Genomic DNA, 21,292 nt, shown 5'->3' with positions numbered 1-21,292 from the left:
AAGTTAGATTATTTCTTGTTTTTACGTTCAGATACTGAAATCGTGAAACAATTATACAACTTTACCTTAAAATGTCATTGGGTAATTATAATCAAAACAAAAGCATCTACAAAATATCTGCTTACAACAGATTGTTGTTAAAAATCTCTCGGAAAAGAAACAAATGGATGTACTTTGGAAAGAGGGTGTAGAGAGATGTAAACAAAAAATGGCAGGAAAGAAAACTGATAACTCGAAGTACTGAATGGTGGCAAAATGCACTTTCATGTACTGTGTAACTCTTTACTTTTAATAAGAAGGAAAATTCTGCTTTTATTATCTGTAGTTAATGAAATTATTTTACAAAGAAGTAGTTCATATATTCTCTGAACAATTTTCTGATAGATAACACAAATTTTGGGAGCAGTTCATCAATAACATTTCCTGTATTGCAACGTACTGCTGAAGAAAAAATACTGAACTCTGATAGACTTACCCTGGAAAGGTGAGAAGGTTATGACTTCGTAAGTCATAGCTTGTGACTCTTGTGTCTGATGGTCTAAAGTGATGCGTATCCCAGTAATGCCTGTGGTCAATGGTATGAGTGGTGGGTTTGGTTTTGTTGGGGGGGGTGTGTGTGTGTGTGTGTGTGTGTGTGGTTTTGAGAGAAGAAATTCTCTTTGAGTGTCCTTGTGATGAATATATCCATACAGCAATCATCTAAGGCAGTTAGGGCTTTTCATTGTAAACTAAGGAGCTAGCTTAAGAGTCAAATGCAAGGTCGTGCAAGTAGTCTACAGAAAGAGGCTATGTCTCCATTAGTTCTAATCTGATGCGTTACTGTAGAATGGTCTTTTATTTTTGTTATTAACCAGAACAGAAAAAAAAGTTTTATCTGAAAGACATTTAATTGTAAATTCTTTTTTTTTTTTTTTATGGTGGGGGTAAGGTTCATGTAGTCCAAAAGGTTTTGTCAGGTCAGTAGGACTTCTTCTGGAAAAATCCTATAAATAAGAATAACCATTTTCAGCATCGTTTCCTATATCTTTTGCTCTTCACGTTAACACTTATTATTTTATGTATTTATATTTCAAAAATTCTGTAAACCAAAGAAAAATTGCATGGAAATAGAACGCTTTGAATTCTGATCTAAACAGGGTGCTTATGTGGTATCTGATGAAAAAATTAAAAAATTGGCAGGTTGCGTCTGTTGAAATTTTAATGTGGTCACAACACGAAACTTCCATGTAGTTTCCATGTCACAAGCAAATCTCTGATTAAGAGGACAGGCTTTCAGAGAATTTTGGAAGCACTTCTGCTATATTTTCATGCTAATTTTTTTATAGTAAGGAGTTACTGCCTTATTTACAGAGTTTAATTAGCAAACCTAGTTATCTTAATATTACCTTAATCAAGATAATATACTTTTCTCGGTTCAGTCAGAGTAGGTGAGTAGAAGGTGGATTACCAATTTGTTACTTACATGTGTTCTTTGTTTTGTTTCTTTTTTCTTCCAGGCAAAAACTGACAGTGTGCCCAATTATCGATGGGGAAGATCACCTTCGCCTCTTGAATTTCCAGCATAACTTTATAACCCGGATACAAAATATTTCTAATCTGCAGCATCTTGTTTTCTTAGATTTATATGATAATCAGATAGAGGAAATAAGTGGGCTTTCAACTCTGAGATCCCTAAGAGTCCTTTTGTTGGGAAAGAACAGGTAAAAATAATAAAACTAACCTAAAGCGCCTTATTTCGTTATGGTGTAACAACTGTGATCTATCATTGTTTCTGTTACTTACAGAGTTTTCAGATGGTGATGTTGGCTGTGAGACCAGCGAGCTGGTCCCTAACACTAGCTAAGTGTTAGGGATCCCGCTGAGGAAGCACAGAGTTTTTGCTTATAATGTTCTTCAGAAACTTCCTTATGTAAATTTTAGCAACAGTTCTGAAGTATTTTACATGTTTCCATCTAATTTTCTGTTCTGATTGGCTGTTAAATATGTGTTCTTAGATTTGTGTGACAGGTGGAATCTCTTTTCACATCACGTAAAGTTCACTGATTCTTTATAACCTATAAAAAGTATTTCTGCCTGATGTATTTGGGAAAAAAAAATCAGACAGGTGAATCATGGATTTCATTGCTTATTTATAGTTTCTATTCTGTTGGGAGATATAACTTGCTAGTTGTATTACTTTTTAAAAATACAGTTCAAATCCTGTAGCCTTTAGTTCTAATAATTTAATAGAAGTGTCTGTGGAATTGCTCACACATCTAAGGGTTGTGCTCCGATTTTGTTCAGTTTCCTTATTTTCTTTATATTCAGTAAAGGAAGAACTGGTAAACAAACTTCAGTTATGTGCAGATTACAAAGAATGTATCTCCTAATTCAGCCTGTATTAAAGATTGGCAACTTTCAATAGTGTAGTATGTTACTAGCCTTTATAGGCTATATAATAGGCTATATAATAAATATATAATATAAAAGCTATATGTTAATAGCTTTCATATTAAAAATCTCACCTGTAGAAATTAATTTTGTTTATAGCAAAATATTGGGGCATGGGAACAATAATTTTAAGCTGCTTTAAGGAATTGTTTTCCAAATAGTAACTACATTGAGTACTGTATAGTTTGTTTATATAGAAGTATGGTTTGGAGGTAGTTAGGACAAGACATAGGCATAAATGATTACAAGTCAGACACAGTTGCTAGCTACTTGTTTTCAGCTTGATCTGTATGTGATCTTTGATTATTCTTGAAGCAAATGCATAATACACGTGATGTTTAATATCATCAGCCAGTAGATGATGCTGTTGAGTATATAATAACCTAGGATTGGAATCTGAGAAAATAAGACAAGACAGAAAAGTTTTAAGATAGTGAAGCTGTACAGGGGGAGAAGAAATACTGCCAAATCTAGAAATCTATATTTTCTAGAAAGGCTTTCAGGTTGTTTGTTTGGGTTTTTTTTTTTTGTGTTCTTCTAACAAACTCTCAAAAGCCTGTGTCACTATAGTCTTTCTTGAAACTGGTTTGGAATTAACTGTTTGCCAGTAATAATGGTTTTTTTATTATTTAGGTATCTGGATAGATTGGTTGTTGACTTTGTTTTCCAGTGGTGCAAGTATTCCTTCCCTTTTCATCTTCCTAGAAGAGCCACATACATACTGCCGCTGTTGCATTATTGACAGTCAGAAAGGAAGGTGATAGTCTAAGGCATACTCGTTCATTTATTCTTTTTTTTTTTTTTTTTTAACATGGTTCAGAACTTTGTTATTCTTCTGTCACTCTTGGTAACAAAGAGTAGGAACAAATGGCTAAGTGTTGTGTCAGCTGGAAAATGAGAGATACTTTTTATCTAATATGAAAAATAATTTATGTCATAATTGAAATCTTTCAGAATAAAGAAGATCTCAAATCTGGAGAACCTAAAAAATCTTGATGTTTTAGATCTTCATGGAAATCAGGTACAGCACAATAACTTGATTATTTATATTTCTTGTGTAGACATCATGCATTTCCTGTGTCTTTTACCAAACTATTGCTTTTTGAAAGGGAACTGGTAGCAAATTTTGCAACTCTTGAGGTCACAGAAATCAGTAAATTAATAAAAGGTGGTATGATGTTATTTTGAATCTTGGTATCAAGTCTGTTGTACTTTCAGCATTGTACTTTTGGAAAGTCACAGTGATTAAAATGCTGAGTCAACTAAGTATAATAGCACTCACACCTACGGAAGAGTATCTAGCAATAAGTAGTTGTGGTGTAGTTAAAGTAACACAAGTCTTAGAAGTCATAGAAGAATTTAAGATCCCATTGATTGTTGTGTTGTTTCTACTATTGGTGATCTTACAAAACAAGATCCCTTACATATCTGTAGAAGACTTAAATCTGTACAGGAAAAAGCAGAATGGGTCCAAGCTCTTGATTGATTCATGCTTCTGAATGGACTTAAGTCACTTAATGTCTATTCAGTTTCCCTAATTTGAGTCATTTCTGTTTCAAGTGGTGCATAAAGTTTTAGCTGTAGTGCATATAAGAGGAAGATTCTTCTTTAATGGGTATGGCAGAAGCAGCATGGAGTATTAAGGGCAAGCCAGATATAGTATTCTTTTGTGAAACAAATTTAAAACACGTGGTACAAAATGTTCCATAATTGAGCTGTTTAAAACAACATATGGTTATCATGACTATATCAGACCAATGTGTGAATTTTCTGGATTCCTGTTCTGACAGTTTTGACGTCTTACTGATTTCTGTGTGTCTGTGTTCTTTATTATACAGTTGCTTGACAGTGGGGAATGTGAATGCTTTTTTTTAAATTAAAAAAAAACCAAAACCAAAACAACAAAAAAACCACCCAAAAAAACCAAGCTACAATGAGTTATTGTTTTATGTGATGTGATAAGTTTGTGGTTTCTTTGAGTAACATTAGTCTAATAGTATGCATGTTGTACAGTGGCAGAGGCAGTATAAGAACAAATAATGGCATTGCCCTTGGAGTCTTAGAGTGACTATGTTTGGAGATGGCTAAGTGTTTGTGTAGTTATAATCCTTTTCTTATTGCTGTTGTAAGTTTGGGGTTTTTCTATGTTTTTGATAAAAATACTTGCAGACTAGACATGCAGCTGTGCCAGTCAGCACGCTTTTATAGCACAAGTGAAGGAATCACTAATCAAGATGAAACGCAGGTCATGCACAACTCTTACAAATGATTGTGAAGTAGATCTGATTTTTTTTTTCCTTCTTTTAAGTGTCTGTATAAGTCCCTTTATATTAATTAGAACTTTATTAGGAATTTTGGATGTAGTGCCCAACAGGCTGCTGATAGATCAGCTTCATAATAATAGGCCTACTTTGGTCCAGAGAACATAACAAATTATCCTGTATCAGGAGTTAAATATTACATCTCTGGAGGATAAGAAGTGCTTTTGTTTTTCAGGAAGTTTTTATTATAAATGTACATGTGAAGGGCACAAATGTTAAGAAATGGAATGAATTGTTTTCTGCATTTTTTTTTTTGTAGGTTTAGTGTATTTTTCATGGAAAGACCAAATAAAGACTCAACTTCTCTTCCATTAATAAATTATCTTTCTGTTCCTTTCCAGTTTGAAGATATGCAAGTTTTCATATTAACATTCTTTTTTTCCTGTCTTTGAGGAATTGAAAATTTAAAACATCAATCTGCCATACATATTAGTTATTTTTGAAGGCATAAGGGAAGAAATGAAGAAGGGAAGAAATGCTGAGTTTGAGATGTGTCAGCTTAGTGTACTAGTGTCTTGTTTTGAAGTTTGGGGTTTTTTGTTGTTGTTGTTGTTTGCTTATTTAATAAAGGCTCTGTCTTAACTTTATTTAGATTTGTGGGATCTTTCTTTATGGCAGCCTTCTAGTCTATCTTAAACAGTATTTCTTCCACATCATAAATGTCTCAAGAACAGACTTCAACCACAGAATTGGTTCTGAGAACTTCAAAATACGTGTGTTCCAGAATATAGCAATTTAAAGAAGAGATCAGTAGAATTAAAAATGAAGTGTTGGCATATGGTTCAAAATAGTGGATTCTGATCATTGTCCTGTTGATATAACGTCCTGTCTCTATATATCTATGATTTTTTTTTCTTTAATTCGGTACAGATCAATTAGAATCAAGAATGCAGAAACAGAATATCCTGCTTGTCAGTCATAAAGCAAATCCTATTTTCTACTATTTTTCATTATCTTAATAAGCTCTTGATACATCTGTTTCCTTGGATTGCTTGTGGCGTTATCCTGCACCCAGTTCTCATAGGAAAGTAAAAAAATCTACAATAGATCTTGTCAGTTTTACGATTTGGAACCAGTGGTGAGCAGCAATTTTCCTTTATCAGGATGGTTCTTATTTCAAGTAAAAGGTGTAACGGCACTTTTGTGGTGTGCATCACTTATGTCTTCTTTTCTTACAACTATGGAAAAATGTAATTCACTTTTGGTGTACGAAAGTGTCATTGACTGCCAGTGTAGTATGAATATCTGTATGTGCTGTGTGAATATGAGATTTCCTCTGGACATTGTTTTCTGTTGCTCACTTCCATAACTGTGAAACAGACTGTATAGGTTACTTAATGTTACCATTTTTTCAGTCATATTCTATTTCTTATGCTTACAGATATTTTTATGGTACTTTTGTTTTTCATTTTATATTCAAAGTTGTGTTTCTTACAGATGTGAGAAATTATTTAATGCTGTGTACATGGGAAACAGATATTCTTGATCCAGCACAAAATTTTTAAGGCTATTTTCTAGAAAAGACAGCTGTCTTTGTGGTATCGTCTGTATCTTGTTGCCAGGAATATTTTCAGATTTCCTTAATGTAATATTCTTGGGCCATAATGCAAAATTCATGCTGTTAAAGGCACTACTCAGACTTGGTTTGCATTTATTTTTTGATTGTATTAATTTTAAAAGATGGTTTTGTGTTTTTCAAGAAAATGTTTGTAACTTTATTACAAAACCTTGTCATTGTAGTTAAGTTAGTAGAAGGGGTTTTGATACCAAACTCTCCAGGAAGAAATAATAGATTCTTTCAAGAAAGCTATTGAGAAGCTAAAACTTAGATGTAAGTTTTGCCTGAATGCTATCTGCTCAATGAGCAAATTCTTGCATAGACTGTAATTGGCCTAAAACAGGGATGACATAAATGAATATTTGTCAGATGCTATGAAACAAGACAGCCTCACCTCAGTCCCTCTGAAAGCGATGGAACAAATAGTCCTGGAAACGGTTTCCAAACATATTACAGCAAGAAGGCAACCAGAAGTACTCACCATGAATTTATGTAGGAAATGGCATTTTACAACAAAATGACAAGCACAGTGGATGAGTAGAGCACAGTGGGTGCTTTTTATCTTGAATTTAGAAAGGTATTTGACACTGCCTCCCATTACATCTTTATAGACAAACTTAAATTAAATTAGATTTGGACTAGGTAGATGGACAGTGAGGTGAAATGAAAGCTGGCTGGACTGCCAGGCTCAAGGGGTTGTGATCAATGACAAAAGTTTAGCCAGAGACCAGTCACTATCTTTGTACCCTCGAGGCTGATACTAGGTCAATACTTTTTAACGCCTTCATTGATGATCTGCATTATTAACAATGCAGGGAATTGGAAGGAGAGCTTTATACATGAGATGGTTGTGCTGCCGTTCAATGGGACCTTAACAGGCTGGAGGAATGGGCTGAGAGAAATCTCATGAAATTCAAGAAAGGGAGGAATAACCCCCTGCACCAGTACAGGCTGGGTGCTCACCAGATGAAAAGCAGCTTTGTGGTAAAGGACATGGGGGTCTCTAGTGGACAACAAGCTGGCCATGTGCCGGCAGGGTTCCCATATGGCAAAGGTGGCCAACAGTGTCCTGGGCTGCATTAGGAAGAGTGTTGCTAGCAGGTTGTGGGAGGTGATCCTTTAGGCTCCCCAGTGCAAAACAGACATGAACTTAGGGGAGTGAGTCCAGCGAAGAGGCACAAAGGTGATGAAGGGACTGGAGCATCTCTTATATGAGGAGAGGCTGAGATTTGCTTTGCCTGGAGAAGAGAAGCCTCAGGGAATTCTTATCCGTGTATATAAATAGCTGATGGGAGGGTCTAAATAAGATGGAGCCAGACTTATCTCAGTGGTGTCCAGCAAAAGGGCAAGAATCATTGAGCATAAACTGAAATATAGGAAACTTGTTCAAACTGAAGAAAAATGTTACTGTCAGGGTGGCCGAACACTGGAGAATGTTGCTCTGACGGTGGAATCTCCATCCCCGGAGGTGGTCTAAGCCTGACTGGACATGGTCCTGGGCAGCCTGCTGTAGTTGACCCTGCTTTGAGCAAGGGGGTTGGAAAGGATGATCTCCAGAGGTCCCTTCTGACCTCAACTGATGCTCTGAGTAAAATGCTGCCATTTAAATGATATTGCCTGGCAACAATAATATTGTTACTACAATATACCATGGAATATAAATTGCTACAGTAATATTACTACTTCTAACTGAGTTAAGATACAGAACAGAGTTTTTCCATAGTCTTTGTTTTCATGGTTTGGCTTCTCTGATGTCATTATATAAAACCCATAAAATTCAATGTAGCAGGTTATAGCAAAATCCAGTAAATCCTCCTGATGCCTTTTGGCAAGTCATTTTACCAGATTGACTCTTCAGTGAATGTGATATTCCACAATTCTTTCTGAGGATGTTGAAGGTGCTCACGTATCTGGCAAGAAAAAAGTATTATTCTTTTAACTACCATTTTTTCCCCTTCATGATTTATGTTATAGGACATATTTACAATAGAATACTAAAATATCTTATGTGTCATATTCATTACATAATACCTGACCAAATAGTTTTCATTCTTACTTCAGTAGTTTAATTCACGACAGGAATATTCTAAGGTGCTTGCAATAATTTTAATTTTTTTGATGTTTGAAGCTATTGTTAGTAATGCACAGTGTCTCTTATGTTATCTGTGATCCCAGAGGACCACTGAACAATTAAATCTTGTGTACAAGTTATATTAAAGATATCTGAAATGCATTAGACTAACAAAAAATGTTAACTCTTTCATTATGCGCAGTAGTTCTACATAAAGTAAGAAATCTCAGCAGTCACTCTCAATAGATGCAGAATATAAATACTCAAAAAGGTTATGGCCTATCAATAAAATATCAATATTATTAATCTTATTTTTCAAACATAGTGCTAGAGCCTAGCTAGAAATTATTTATTTTTGTTAATGTTCATGGAGTAGTAGCAGTTAAGAGGAAAGCTAGGTTCCTGTTTCCTTAGTCCCTCCCTCCCTCTCTCTTGGGCTGTAAATCAATCCCGTAGATGGAATGCAGATTGTGAAACTTCTAAGACTGGAATGTTTCCAAGAGGTTGGAGGTGAGGAAAAACAAGAGGAGGAAAATTTCATTTTTGTTCACTTTTGGGAAAATATTTTTATGTATTTGGGTGCTGGTGCATTTATATGGTTTAGTCTGAACTTTGAGACTTCCCCCGCCCGGGTGAGAAATGTACTGGGAACTGGATGTGCTTTGGAACTTTGTGGTATAGTATTCCACAATGCTTAATAATAAACCTTGTATGATTTCTTTTTTTTCCAAAACAAGCTTTTAAATGCATTACTACTTAAAGAAAATCCCTTCATATAATAAATATCCAAAAGAAGGTTAAAAAAAAAAATGTCAATGTAATACCTAATGAAATATTGCACTCAATGCCTACACTTTACAAAAAGGACAAAATGTGAATTCCCTTGCCATATTACTACTCTTTGCCTGTTTTCCTACAGGCAAATGATTTAGTATGGCTCATTTCCTATGATTTAGTAAGGCTTTTGATTTTAATACTGCCCAGTAAAAATTCATAAGAAAATACAGCATCTTAATAACATTTACTTACATTTTTATGTAGAGACTCTGTTTCTATGATTATTAACATGCTAATAGGGACATATAATACTGCATCATTCAGAGACCCTGCACATGATTGTGTGCATGGTATATTTAATGCGCTACAACTTACGTTTCATTTTTAACTAAATATTTAATTTCTAAATAGTGTGCTTCCAAGCACACTGAATAGTCAATGGAGAGAACGTTGATTGTTGGCTTGATCTTTGCTGTCAAGGTAAATAGTATAAATTGTATATGTTCCATATAAATCTCTTTAAAACCTTTTTATTTTAGGTAGGGTTAAAAAGGACTTTATTCTGCCTTCCAGAACTATTGCATTAAAGTTGAGTCAAGTTGAACTTCAATTTCATTCTAACTTTTAGAATAAAATTTATTCTATAATGCTTTAAATTTTAAAAAGTCGTTAGAGTTATTTTTTGTGTTCTGTTTAATTCTGTGAATCATTTTCCTTGTCAAAAGTTCAAGGATATAAGTAAAAGAAAAAAAAAGCGCAACTTTATTTTTAATTTCAGAAATGTGTGTTGAAAGATGCAACTTTTGTGCAGTTAATCACTCATTAATAATTAATGTGCATAACAATCTTTTCTGAAATAGATCTATTTCATAGCTAAGTATTCAAACATACAAGCAGACAAGGAAATAGAATAGTGTTTTTGTTCAATATTTACAAGTGAAGTCTTTGAATTATGTATTTGAAAAAGCAACTAAAACTGGTTAATAATGGTCGTTTCTTTATAATTAATAGAAAATAGTCACAGGTATAATTTCTTTTTAGTAAAAGAAATATTATTTGAATGCTCTAAGAAGAGGTGATAATGGCTTGTTATCTAATTCGCACCTAATATATGTACTAAAAGCTGGTGTATCTTCATGCGTGCATGCATAATTGAAACAGAGAAAATCTGGTAGAGTTAATCTTAAAACTTAGCAAAGTAATGAAGAGTATCTCCGTACATTGCTGATGAAATAATTGTCTTTGCGATAGCAGTAAAATGCCAGGACTAATATTCTACCTTGTGGCATGCTGTAATTCTAGCTAAGCAGACATCTGCAGAGGTCTGTGCTCTTCATGCTAACCATCTGCTCTTGGCTTTGCTTTTACAAGTCCTTCTGTCTAAATATATCGTTCTAAATGGTGGTATTTTCTGTTCCTTTTGCTGTAATATTTTTGTATCCTGATAATTTTTATTTTCTGTATATAATACACAAAAAATGGATGATGCATAATAGTTTAATTAGCAGTTGAATCTAAAGTTGTTTTAAGATATTATTTAATTTTGGTTTTACTATCTACTTTCATATGCTTTTTTAATGGAAAAATTGCTGAAATACTTTTTATAGCAGCATATTCAAGTCATATGTCATAGACTTACAGATATATACATACATATATATGTGTGTACATACGTGTGTATATATATGAAAATTACCAAAACGTTATGTGTTCTGAAACTGTTAAATAACAGCTACCTTACCTCTTCTCCCATTCCAGGAGCTGCTAGACACTTTCTGGAATTTGGCACGGCCAGATTTGTACTGGTCTAAAGCATCAGAAAGTTCATTATCACTGGGAAGGTGTGTGACACCAGTCGCTGTCTTGCTTGTCTGCATCTAATTGCTGTTGGCAGCTTTGAGGAGGAATAGCGTGCCTGAGTAGAAGGTGTTGAAGGGAGCTTACAGTGGTCCAGCGGATGATCTTTCCAATTGAAAGGGAATTCATTACACTTGTTAGTAGCTTTGTGCACTGTATATGTGGATGCACTGCCACACATTGTGGAAGGCTGAAGTCTTTTCCACAGGAAAACCTGCTGCCTTCTTTCTGCCATATAGCATGGATTTCAGTAAGAATATGGTAGGAATATCCCTCTGCAGTGACAATACTTCATTTCCTCCATGATACGTTGCTGTATGCAAGTCCTGCGTAAATGTCTATGTAGATGCTGGAGGACAGATCCCAGACCACTGTGAGAAATAAATATCTGGATAGACATCCTTGAGTGGATCACTCTGAAAAATACGTCTGTGTTTCTCAGCAGAAAATAAACCCAGATTGTGTCAACAGAGCAAAAATTAATGCCTTTTTAAAACACGGTTGCATTTCTAGAAGTCAAAAATAAAATTAAGGGGCGGTAGCTATTATTACTCGTGATGATTTTTTTTTTTTGTCAACATCACCTGAATCTTTAAAATAGGGTATTAAGTATAAAAACAAACCTTGGGCAGCTGCCTGTTTACTGTAGTTTAGTTGCTTTGTTTGATCCCTCCATTTTCTAATCACAGGAAGCCATGAGTTGCCGAAGAAGTGCTGGGGACTGTCAAGCAAATGTGCTGTGTATCCAAACTAAGGATGCTGCTGCTTTCTTTTCTAACTTTTGAGTATGTTTTACTGATTCTAGCAATTACTTGCTTGTAAAACTTCTTTACAAGTTCCGATTTCAGAATAATTCCTTTCTTCTCTAGAGGGCTGTGGCTGCTCTTTGCCCCTGACTCACAGCAGGTTCCTGTCCTCATGACCTGCTGGAAAGTCTGTCTGTGGAGCTCCTGTAGATAGAGCTGTGAATGCTGCTACTGGCTTTTTAAGAGGCATGGGAAATCGGTGCAGAGTTCTGTGATGGTAGGGAGATATGATGCCGTGTATTCTTACAGCATAGGTACCAGGAGATTCAGATGTGTGATGAATGCCTTTGCAGACAAATTAAGGATCAACTGTGCACAAAGTTTCCCCATTTTGGCATACCATGATATCATCAGCGTCATCTTAGTTTTACGGTGTCTTCGAGGTTGCTGCTACAGAACAGCACAGCTGAAATAACCTAATTTGTGATGCTAAGGAAGGAAGTGTTGACTGGTTTTACTGCAGTATGACTAGAAAGATATTAGTGAAGTGAATACTAGTACTTAATCTTTAGCAGACTGTAGCTTGTTTTCAGCAATTTATGACATGATTATCATGGTTTAGAAAAATACACAAGCACAATAGTGTGCTTCATGTATACTTTAAAAAAAAAAGGATGTGCTACATATATCTATTGTGTATCTATAGAAAACACAGTATGCATGTTTATAATTATACCTCTTTCGCAGATTACTAAAATAGAAAACATCAGTCATTTGAGAGAACTGAGAGTGTTAAACCTTGCCAGAAACCTACTAACCATTGTAGAAAACCTTAATGGACTGGATTCGCTCACAGAGCTCAACCTTCGTCATAATCAAGTTTCTGCTATAGTAAGGAACAAAACTCTTGTCTTTTTCTTTTTGCTTTTTCTTTTTTTCTTTGTTTTTAACAAAATGCACTGTTACTGTAACTTGTTAAATCAGATGAGCATTTCAGATTTGTGAAATCTTGTGTTTTCCCGTATTGTGTTGCTTATGTTGTTCTGCTGCATTACTTACTTTTAAAACATAAAGGTGAAACAAACAGCAATTTATTTTTGGTGTTATTTTGTTGAAATGTGATGGCTTGTAGTGATTCAAATCTTGATAGCTCATGATGGTTGTCTGGGGCGGGGTGGCGGGGAAGATTCTGAAGAATTGTGGTTCTAACATACAAATTTAGATACTTTTCTTCCATACAAGTTTGTTTCCTAGAAACAAACCCTCTCTTAATTTCTGTATCTCAGCTAAGCAGTCAGACCATCTTAAATTTCATTTCCTTATGAATATTTCTGGGGCAAATGCAGAGAAAATAGGTATTGATCTTAACAGCAGAATTTCGCAATTAAAGCTTTAACTTAGCATTGTAAGTCTTCATGTTCTAAAAAATAAAGCTTTTCACTTTGCAATTTATGAGTTGTAGTCAGCTATGGCAAATAGATTGTTTGAACAAGCCCTTTTTAAAATAATACAGTAAGTCTACTTAAATAGCTAGATTTTTCGTTTTCCTTTCGTTCTTGGTCTCCTATTGCTGCTGAGCCTTTCCTTTCTTGAATTTCTGCTACTTGCCATATATGAATTGTTTTTATGCTTCAAAACCAAGAAATTTCTGCTCACTGCTGATTCTGTTACTGTACCTTCCCGCTACATCAGTTATGTTACCTAGAATTCTCTTCCTTGCTTGTAGCTACTGCCTTTTCACTCGTCTCAGATGTAGATCATACTTTCTCCTTGCTTCCTGTTGTCACAAATGGAGAGTCAGCATGAAATTTAAATTAGTGAGTTACAGGCTTGGACTCTGTGCTGTATCTCAATGTTTTAGTCTTTCCAGGCCAGAGACAGTGTTTTAGAAGATGATGTTCTGTTCAGGAATTATGTTATTTTGTCTAATTGTTTTTTGTTTGTTTATGTGGGGTTTTTTTGTGTGTGTGGTTGTTTGTTGGTTTTGGTTTTGTTTTTTTCTTTTTTACCCTGGTTAAATTCTAATGGAATGGTGTGGGGGTGTGTGTGTGGTTTTTTGTTTTGTTTTTAATTGGATGGTGATTTTAGCAAGTATGACACTAATTCTCCTTCCTCTAGAGAAGGACTCTTAAATCATATGAAGTGAAGTCTTGGACACATCATACTGTCTGAAACCTAAAGTAAATATATGTCTCTTTCCTAGAATAAAATCTTTTTCGTATTTTAATGATAGGTGTTGTCTTTTTCTGTGTGCAGCAATGTACATGTATTTCTTTACTTAAGTTTGTTTTAATTGTTTTGAAAAATGAAAGCTGCACTACTTTTGTATTGAAATTCAGAATCTGCTGCAATATGAAATTACTGAAAATCCAGAACATAGAAACAAATATGTCATTTTATGGAAAGAATATCCAAGATATTGTTGTATTATAGCTGAAGTACTTGAGTAGTTGAGGGAGGGGGTTTAGATTTCTTTCCTTCAAGATGAGGGGCAGGGGGGTGTCATTTTAGTAACAGTATAGTTATGATGTAGCACTTAACTACAAAATTTTCACTCTAAGTTCATTAAAAGAATTTGGTTTCTGTGTGTCAGTTTTTGGACTCTGTTTTAGTTACTCAGTTACTATGACAGCACTATCATTATGAATCAAGCTTTTTAAACTTGATTATTCCTTTAAATGAAAGACTCTAACATCAATTTAAAAAAGTTTGCCTTCCCAAAATAATGAAATAAAATCAATATAATTTAAATAAATTTCTCTTTCAGTACATTTTTTGTGAACCTTCCTTATTTTTCACCTCCCCCTTCCCTGCTCTAAGTGTATTATTCTTGTGTAGGAAAGATTGTGTTCTCATTTGTTAAATAAAATGAGGTTCCATACTGAACTCCATACCCATTGCAGTTAATATATATACTTGCAGTTAATATGTAACTTGAATAATTCAAGTTATCCAACTAGATTATAGTTTGTTTGAACAATTAAACATATAATAATCTCTAACAATCCACTGGCCTTAGATTAGTAGTTTTGGGACCACTTTTTGTCTTTGAGGTATTCATGAGAGACTGGAAACCCTTAAATCACAAGTAGTTATTTTTGTAAGACTAAACTGTAATTCATCCAAAGCTGTAGGATTTAAAAAGGCAGTCCTGAGGCTTGGTTTATAGCAGAATAATATCTTATAGGATGGGACGTGTCTTCAAGAAGTCTGCCCATTCTGAAGAATAGCAAACAGACAGAATAAATGATTACAAAGTGTCTCATATGGCATTAAAAGCATGAATCTATACATACCGTGAATTATGGAATGTCTATTTACTTTCCATCCAGTTGTGAATTAGGGTCCATGTTAGGAAGATGAACTATATTTTTGTTTGAAAGACGGACCTACTTGTTGCTTTGAGTTATTAAAAGCTTAGAATTTTGGGTTTTGTCATCTGCAGCTTGATCTTAGACTTGAAGGAGGACTGGTCAAGGTGTTCACCATCTTTTCACAAAGTAACTCCTGCCCTGTATATCCACTGCCCTATATGACTTTGTATCAAAACTGAAGTAGCTGGAGGCTTTTTCTTTTTATCCTACTTAAGGTGTTTGTTGTCATGCCTGTGAGACTTGCAACATATTTTACAGGACAGCAACATAGGCTAGTTATGGAAATTTGTCTCCAGGGGAAATTACTTTGTGTTCTGCAATGCAAAATTCTTTGATTAGTTAAAATCCTTGCTGCTTAAGAATTATTGTGCCTGTCTTCACGTGAATATCCACCTCTATCATGCGCACCCACCCCTTCAAGCATCAACCCTAAGTAGCCTTAGGGACAGAGAGGGTGTCCAGATGTAGTTCTGTTGTGAACTCAATCTTTCCATGGCCTGATCTGGGAGGATTCAGAACCAGGAGTTTTGCAATTGCAGACCTGAGCTAATTAGCCCTGTATACAGAGCTATGACTCTCAGCAATGCTTGTTAGCTCACACTCGGTGTTTCATTAATAGCAGCTACACGGTTTGTTTGGAGCTGCCTTGTGTTCATTTCATTTGCATAGAATGAACTATTTCTATTTCTGGAATGCTGTGTAGACATGTCACAAATCAGATGGAGGGAGGAAGGGCTGTAGGTTTGATCTGGTGGCTAAAATCAAGGTAGTGAGCCCTGTGACACTTCCCTGTGCTGTAAGTAACAGGTTTGTGTCCACTGGTTTTAAGTTGGAGTGTGCTCCTTAGTAGGATAGGGTGATGCTGGTTGTAAGTTGGAATGTGCTTCTTAGTAGGATAAGGTGATGCTGGTTGTAAGTTGGAGTGTGTCGTTAGTAGGATAAGGTGATGCAGACTTATAACTGAGAGGTTAGGTGTGCAGTTTGAATGGTATATGAATCACTGCAGGCTGTGCTGTCTGGCCATTATGGATTTATATTTCATAAATGAAGTTTGATCTTACATATTAATATGTTTCATCTTACTAATATTTGAGCTATTTGTTGTCTAGAGGTTTTCTGCAAAGGTCTTCAGTGGCATATACTAAATTCACAATTACTCATTCTGGAAACTCATTCCTTCTTATAAATTCTAATTGTAAAGGTGACACAGTCCTTCAGATCATTCCCTGACAGAAAAGTCACTGCTGTTTAGTAGTGCTAATTGCACTGCTGTATTGCATTTCAAAAACCTTATTTCAGCATGGTCACAGAATAAACTTTTTTTTTTTTTACAGTGTGTTTATCCTGCAGCTTAAATGCTGAGGCAGCACCTTGGCTTATTTCCCAAAAGCCTGTTCAGAAACCAGCAGCAGCCTTATCCTCTTTTCTGTAACATCATTTGCTTTGCAAGTGATGCAGCTTGTTCTGCAGAGTGGATATCTGCACTGAAACACTCCCTTGCAGTCTGCACTAGGGAGAAATGGAGCTGCACATTCAACCGAAATCAATGTTGCAGCAAGGTTATAGCGTATAGAAATGAAAGTATTTCATCAGGCAAAGTAGAGAGGTTCAAAAGCTACTTTCAGCTACTGTATTTATGCCTCTATCTTTCCTTCTAGAAAGATGTGGATACTTTGCCCCGTCTCCAACGTCTCTTCCTCAGCTTCAACAACATATCTAGGTAAGGGAAATAGCAGTTTGCTTCCTATCAGTAATTTGAAGTATCCTATTGAAGCTGTATTTCATTAAAAATTAAATTCAAACACTATGAGTGCAGATACTTTTTTTTGCCCTAACGTATCAGATAGCATAATCAAGCCATTGTGTATTTTCTACTTTAAACATAAAAATTCTTGAAACCCTTTGCATTTAAATGTAGTTGTACTATGAGTATTCTACCAAGAAACTTACATTTTTAATTTAAAAATTATCATACTGTTGACAATGATGATCAAAATTAAAACCAGTTTTGTAAATATGTTGTTTTATTGTTAAGTATAGTAAATAACAGATATCTGTAAAAGCAACATTGCACAAGGTACGTATTTTATTTAACATACCATCACTGTATTTATGGAGTTACACAAACTGCTGAGTCAGATTCTGCTTACGATGATTAGATTATTTCATGCTTGTATTTTACTTGTCCATATATTAATAAAGTCTGAAAGGTATATTCATGGTTATTTCTCTTTCAAACCCGATGGCAGAAGCAGAATAGCTCAACTTTCAAAGCAGGGCTTCTATAATTTCAAGAAACTAAGTGCATTTTGTTATAAATAGAAATGTTTGTCTTCTATGCTTTTTCATATTTGTGCATTTTTGGAGTCTGCATTTATACTAGTGCCAGTATTTAAAAGAAAAAAAGTGCCTGCATTATCTTCAGTTTGGTATGTCCTTTTTTTTTTTTTTTTAAATCCTTTAATCACCACCAGCCACCTTTGCTTAGAATCAAATAATTTAACATGGGATAGGGGAAAGATGCTTCATGTTCTAATTACTGGAAATACTGTGCTGTTCTTGTGGTATCTGCTTTCTCTGTATAATGTTATACTTAGTATGAGCTTTTATTGTAATAGCCACTTGAACATTTTAAGTTGACCTGCATTATGTTTTTTGCAGACTGCTCCAACCTACTTGTCTGTGTTCCTTAGGTTCTTAACGTACCGATGCAGTAGATCTCCTTAAAAATACTCATGGGTATTAAGCATTTAAAAAAAAATCAGAGGTGAACTGCAGGAATCTTTAATATACCCTTCCCTTAATTAACCTGCGAGAGAGGGACTTAGCATTTTGCCTCTCTTGAATAATTTCCAGAATTGAGACATGCCTTTTATTTCTGTTTTTCTAAAAAATATCTTAGCTTGGCAAGAACAATGAGGGGACTGCAGTAGCTGGCTCCCTTGCCATCAGGGAGCATCACTGCAGTCAGTGGAATTTTTGTATCTTTTTATATACTTGGTATATTTTGTGTAGCTTTCTGACTTCTTTCTCATGTTGTTTTATGCAAATTCATGTTATTTTTACAGTGTTCAAAGAAGGAAAAATGTTTCAGTTTTTCTGTGAGGTTTTGAAAGTAGATTTCTCAAAACTTTATGTAATTGGTAGCTTGCTTCTTGGTACTTTATCATGATTGTTGTCATTTATTCATTGGGATTTCAGTTGAACTGTTGATAGATTTAGTCTTAGTTTTCATGTAAGCTAGAAATACTTATTTAGAACATTCATGCAAATATATAATTTGGTTTTAATTTGTAGTTGGAATAGGTATAAAATAAAATCTTAATGTCAAACGAAAGACATTGCTCTTCTATAAATTTTGTATACATATGTGGATAGGTAGGTGGATGGATCATTTTAACTCTTTATTTACCAGACATTATTTTAAAACAAACAAATGAAAAATTTCTTTTGATGATCACATTTAGCTTGGGTTTTTGAAATAATTATCTTCTGTTGCATATAGCGGTTTTGAAGGCTAAAAAACCCATTAATTCCTGATTTTAAGTTGTGTAGTAGATATGTCTTCTAACAGGAAAATGTTACTCTTGACTATCTGTGTTCTGATACTTGGCTTGATACTGTTCGAACTGACTGAAGAAGTTGTATGCAACCATAATACTATTGCTGTGCTACATCTCAACATTCCTACAACCCTTTTAAATGATTTTGTGTGTTTTTGAGTCACTTGCCTGGGTTTACTGTGTGCCATATGGTAATTTTTAAAATTATTTTTCCTAGAAACAGCTGTGTCTATACAACTGACTTTTCTTTTAGACAATCAAATTGATACACAGATATTCTAATTCTTTTATGTGTAGGTGCATAGAGAAAACCTGCAAATGGAAACAAACAACAAAGTATATTGCCAAAATCTGGATTTATTTATGTTACAAGTTCATTAAAATATTTTATTAGTCATCATTAAAAAAAAGTAGCATTTTTGAGGCAGTGCTCCTGTGGAAAGTTTTGCTGCTTCCTATTTTTGTATGTCAGTAAAAATCCTTGAGTCTTAAATTGATATATATTGACATATATTAATTAATATTTCAGTAGAAAGATTCAGGAATGCCTTTTAAAAATTGTCACTATTTAAGGCATGAGAATCTATCATGGGTTTAATCATTGAATCATTGATGTTCTTTTTCCCTCATGCTTCAGAAGAGGCCTCAGAATGCTGCTGCTTAACTGCAGAGCTTTTAGTAAAAAAGGATGTATTGGCAAGATAATATAAGCTAATACCGAACACTGTAGAAGTTGATGCTGATCTGAAACAAAAGAAGTCCTACTTCTGGCTTCAGCCCCAAAAAAATTAGTAGTTACAAATTGAAGGCATTCATATCTCATGGCTGAAGGTAATATATATCTCTAGAACTAATTATAAAGAAGGGGAAGAAATCCCATTTTGAATTTGTCATGTGGTACTGGGAAGAGATTACAGAAACGTTTTTTCAGGAAAGATATGCCACTGGGATTCAGAAAGAGGGTTATTGCTCATATTTCAAAATGTGAAACCAGGGAAGACCATTTTTTAATCTTGGAAACAAAATATGTATTTTCATTGTTACACTGCTGTCCAGGTCAGCACTATGTTGGCTTTTTCATTTAGTAAGGCATGTTGTCTAGCTGTGTGGGAAAAGTTGGATACAAGCTCAAAGGACATGTAATTTTTTTTCTTCATTTGGTTGCTGAATTGGAAACCTGAGAAGGAATGTTCTTAGCCTAATAAAAACAAGAAAATATCTTTTTTTCTTAGCAGAATGAAAATTTATAAATACATTGTTAAATACTTGAACAAAAGCAGTACAAGGGGAGTGAAAGGTTGACTATGGTAACATCTGTTTTCATCAGTAGTTTAATGGTTAGAAACCTGGGAAAACCCAAGTTTTCTTCTTTGAACGATTTTTGAACATACAGTTCCCGCTTGGGTGTTCTATCAGACTATAGCGAGTACATTGCCTTCCTTCTTTTCTTCAGAGCTTTTCCCCTTTATGCAACATGCTTTAAAAAAAGTCATTGAAGCAAACATATAGAGAAGGAATAACTGTCTTCCTAAGCAAACTTATACCACTCCAGAATACTCTGCTGCTTAGTAATTGCCACATTCTCATATGAGGCAGGAGAAGTGGGTTTGCATCCCCTCTGGCAGAGGGGAGAATTGGATGCAGGACTCTGAGCATGCAAACAAGATATAAAACTGGAAAAGATTTCCAGAAAATAGTTTTTGATAATTTAGCCCAAATTCACAACTTGTTTCTGTGTTGCTGAAACTACCATTTTAGCAAAGAGAAATTCATTTGGGAAGAAAGAAGGACAGGGAGGGAGAGGTGGTAGCCGTAGTTTGGTGGGACTCCTGCAGGAGAAGGTCTTTTGGAAAGAGAAGCAGACATTCCACTTGAGAAGATTGAATGAGGCAGTCTGAAACAGCATCATCCACAGCTGCTTTGTATTTCACAAGCAGCTTAAAGACTCCTTTGTGGTGAACAGAGGCTAGAGAGAGCATTGAGACATGGCCTCTGATTTCCGTAGGGTGGTCACCACTTGTCTCTGTCACAGCAGTCTGCGTGCTGGGAAGCTTGGTTGTAAAGTATGCAGTCTGTTTGGTAAGTGTGTTACATTAAAGCTTTGCGTGGCTTAGGATTAGGATGCCAGTGTGACAAGTACAGTATATTCAGTTTTCTACATTGAATTTCTAAAGCTCTATTTTTCATGTGTGTGTACAAAGATGTGAAAACATAGCTATTTTGCCCTACTGTTTTGCTCTAAAATTGAGCTGCTAATAGGGCAGCTAAAAGCAGGATAAAGCAAGCGCATCTGTTTTAGCTCCAGAATGCATGTTCTGGTATGCTGAAGCACTGAGAATTTCAAAGCACAGTAGTATGTGTAAGTGGAAGTTCTCGAAAATACTAGCAAACTTTCAACTTTTCTGTCATTTCCTGAAGAGATTGGTTTTATTAAAAATCTGTAAATCATATGTAATGGCAGAAGTACTGTTTGGTTAAATGTTTAGTGGGAAGTGCTTGGAGTAAATATATTTAATGCTTTTAATAAATATATTTACATTATTTGAAACTAATTTTGAAGACCAGAAAATTTGTCAAGCAAAAGCTATCCTAGCC

General features: G+C 34.9%; 1 protein-coding gene across 3 annotated transcripts in view; it reads left to right on the top strand.

The window, feature by feature from the left end:
• LRRC49 (leucine rich repeat containing 49) overlaps window positions 1-21,292 on the top strand; it is a 55,840-nt gene that overhangs the window by 6,387 nt on the left and 28,161 nt on the right. For all 3 annotated transcript variants that reach the window (XM_075160225.1, XM_075160224.1, XM_075160223.1), the window contains 5 exons: window positions 385-484; window positions 1,497-1,700; window positions 3,385-3,451; window positions 12,508-12,651; window positions 16,793-16,854. Coding sequence is in view for 2 of the 3 variants with exons in the window: in XM_075160224.1 (XP_075016325.1) it covers window positions 385-484; window positions 1,497-1,700; window positions 3,385-3,451; window positions 12,508-12,651; window positions 16,793-16,854 (577 nt within the window). In the remaining variant the exon portion in view is untranslated. The remainder of the gene's footprint in view (window positions 1-384; window positions 485-1,496; window positions 1,701-3,384; window positions 3,452-12,507; window positions 12,652-16,792; window positions 16,855-21,292) is intronic.

The sequence above is a fragment of the Calonectris borealis genome, chromosome 11, assembly GCF_964195595.1.
Source record: "Calonectris borealis chromosome 11, bCalBor7.hap1.2, whole genome shotgun sequence".
NCBI lineage: Eukaryota > Metazoa > Chordata > Aves > Procellariiformes > Procellariidae > Calonectris > Calonectris borealis.
Note: the sequence above shows the minus strand (reverse complement) of the source record. Positions and strands in the feature narration are given on the sequence as shown.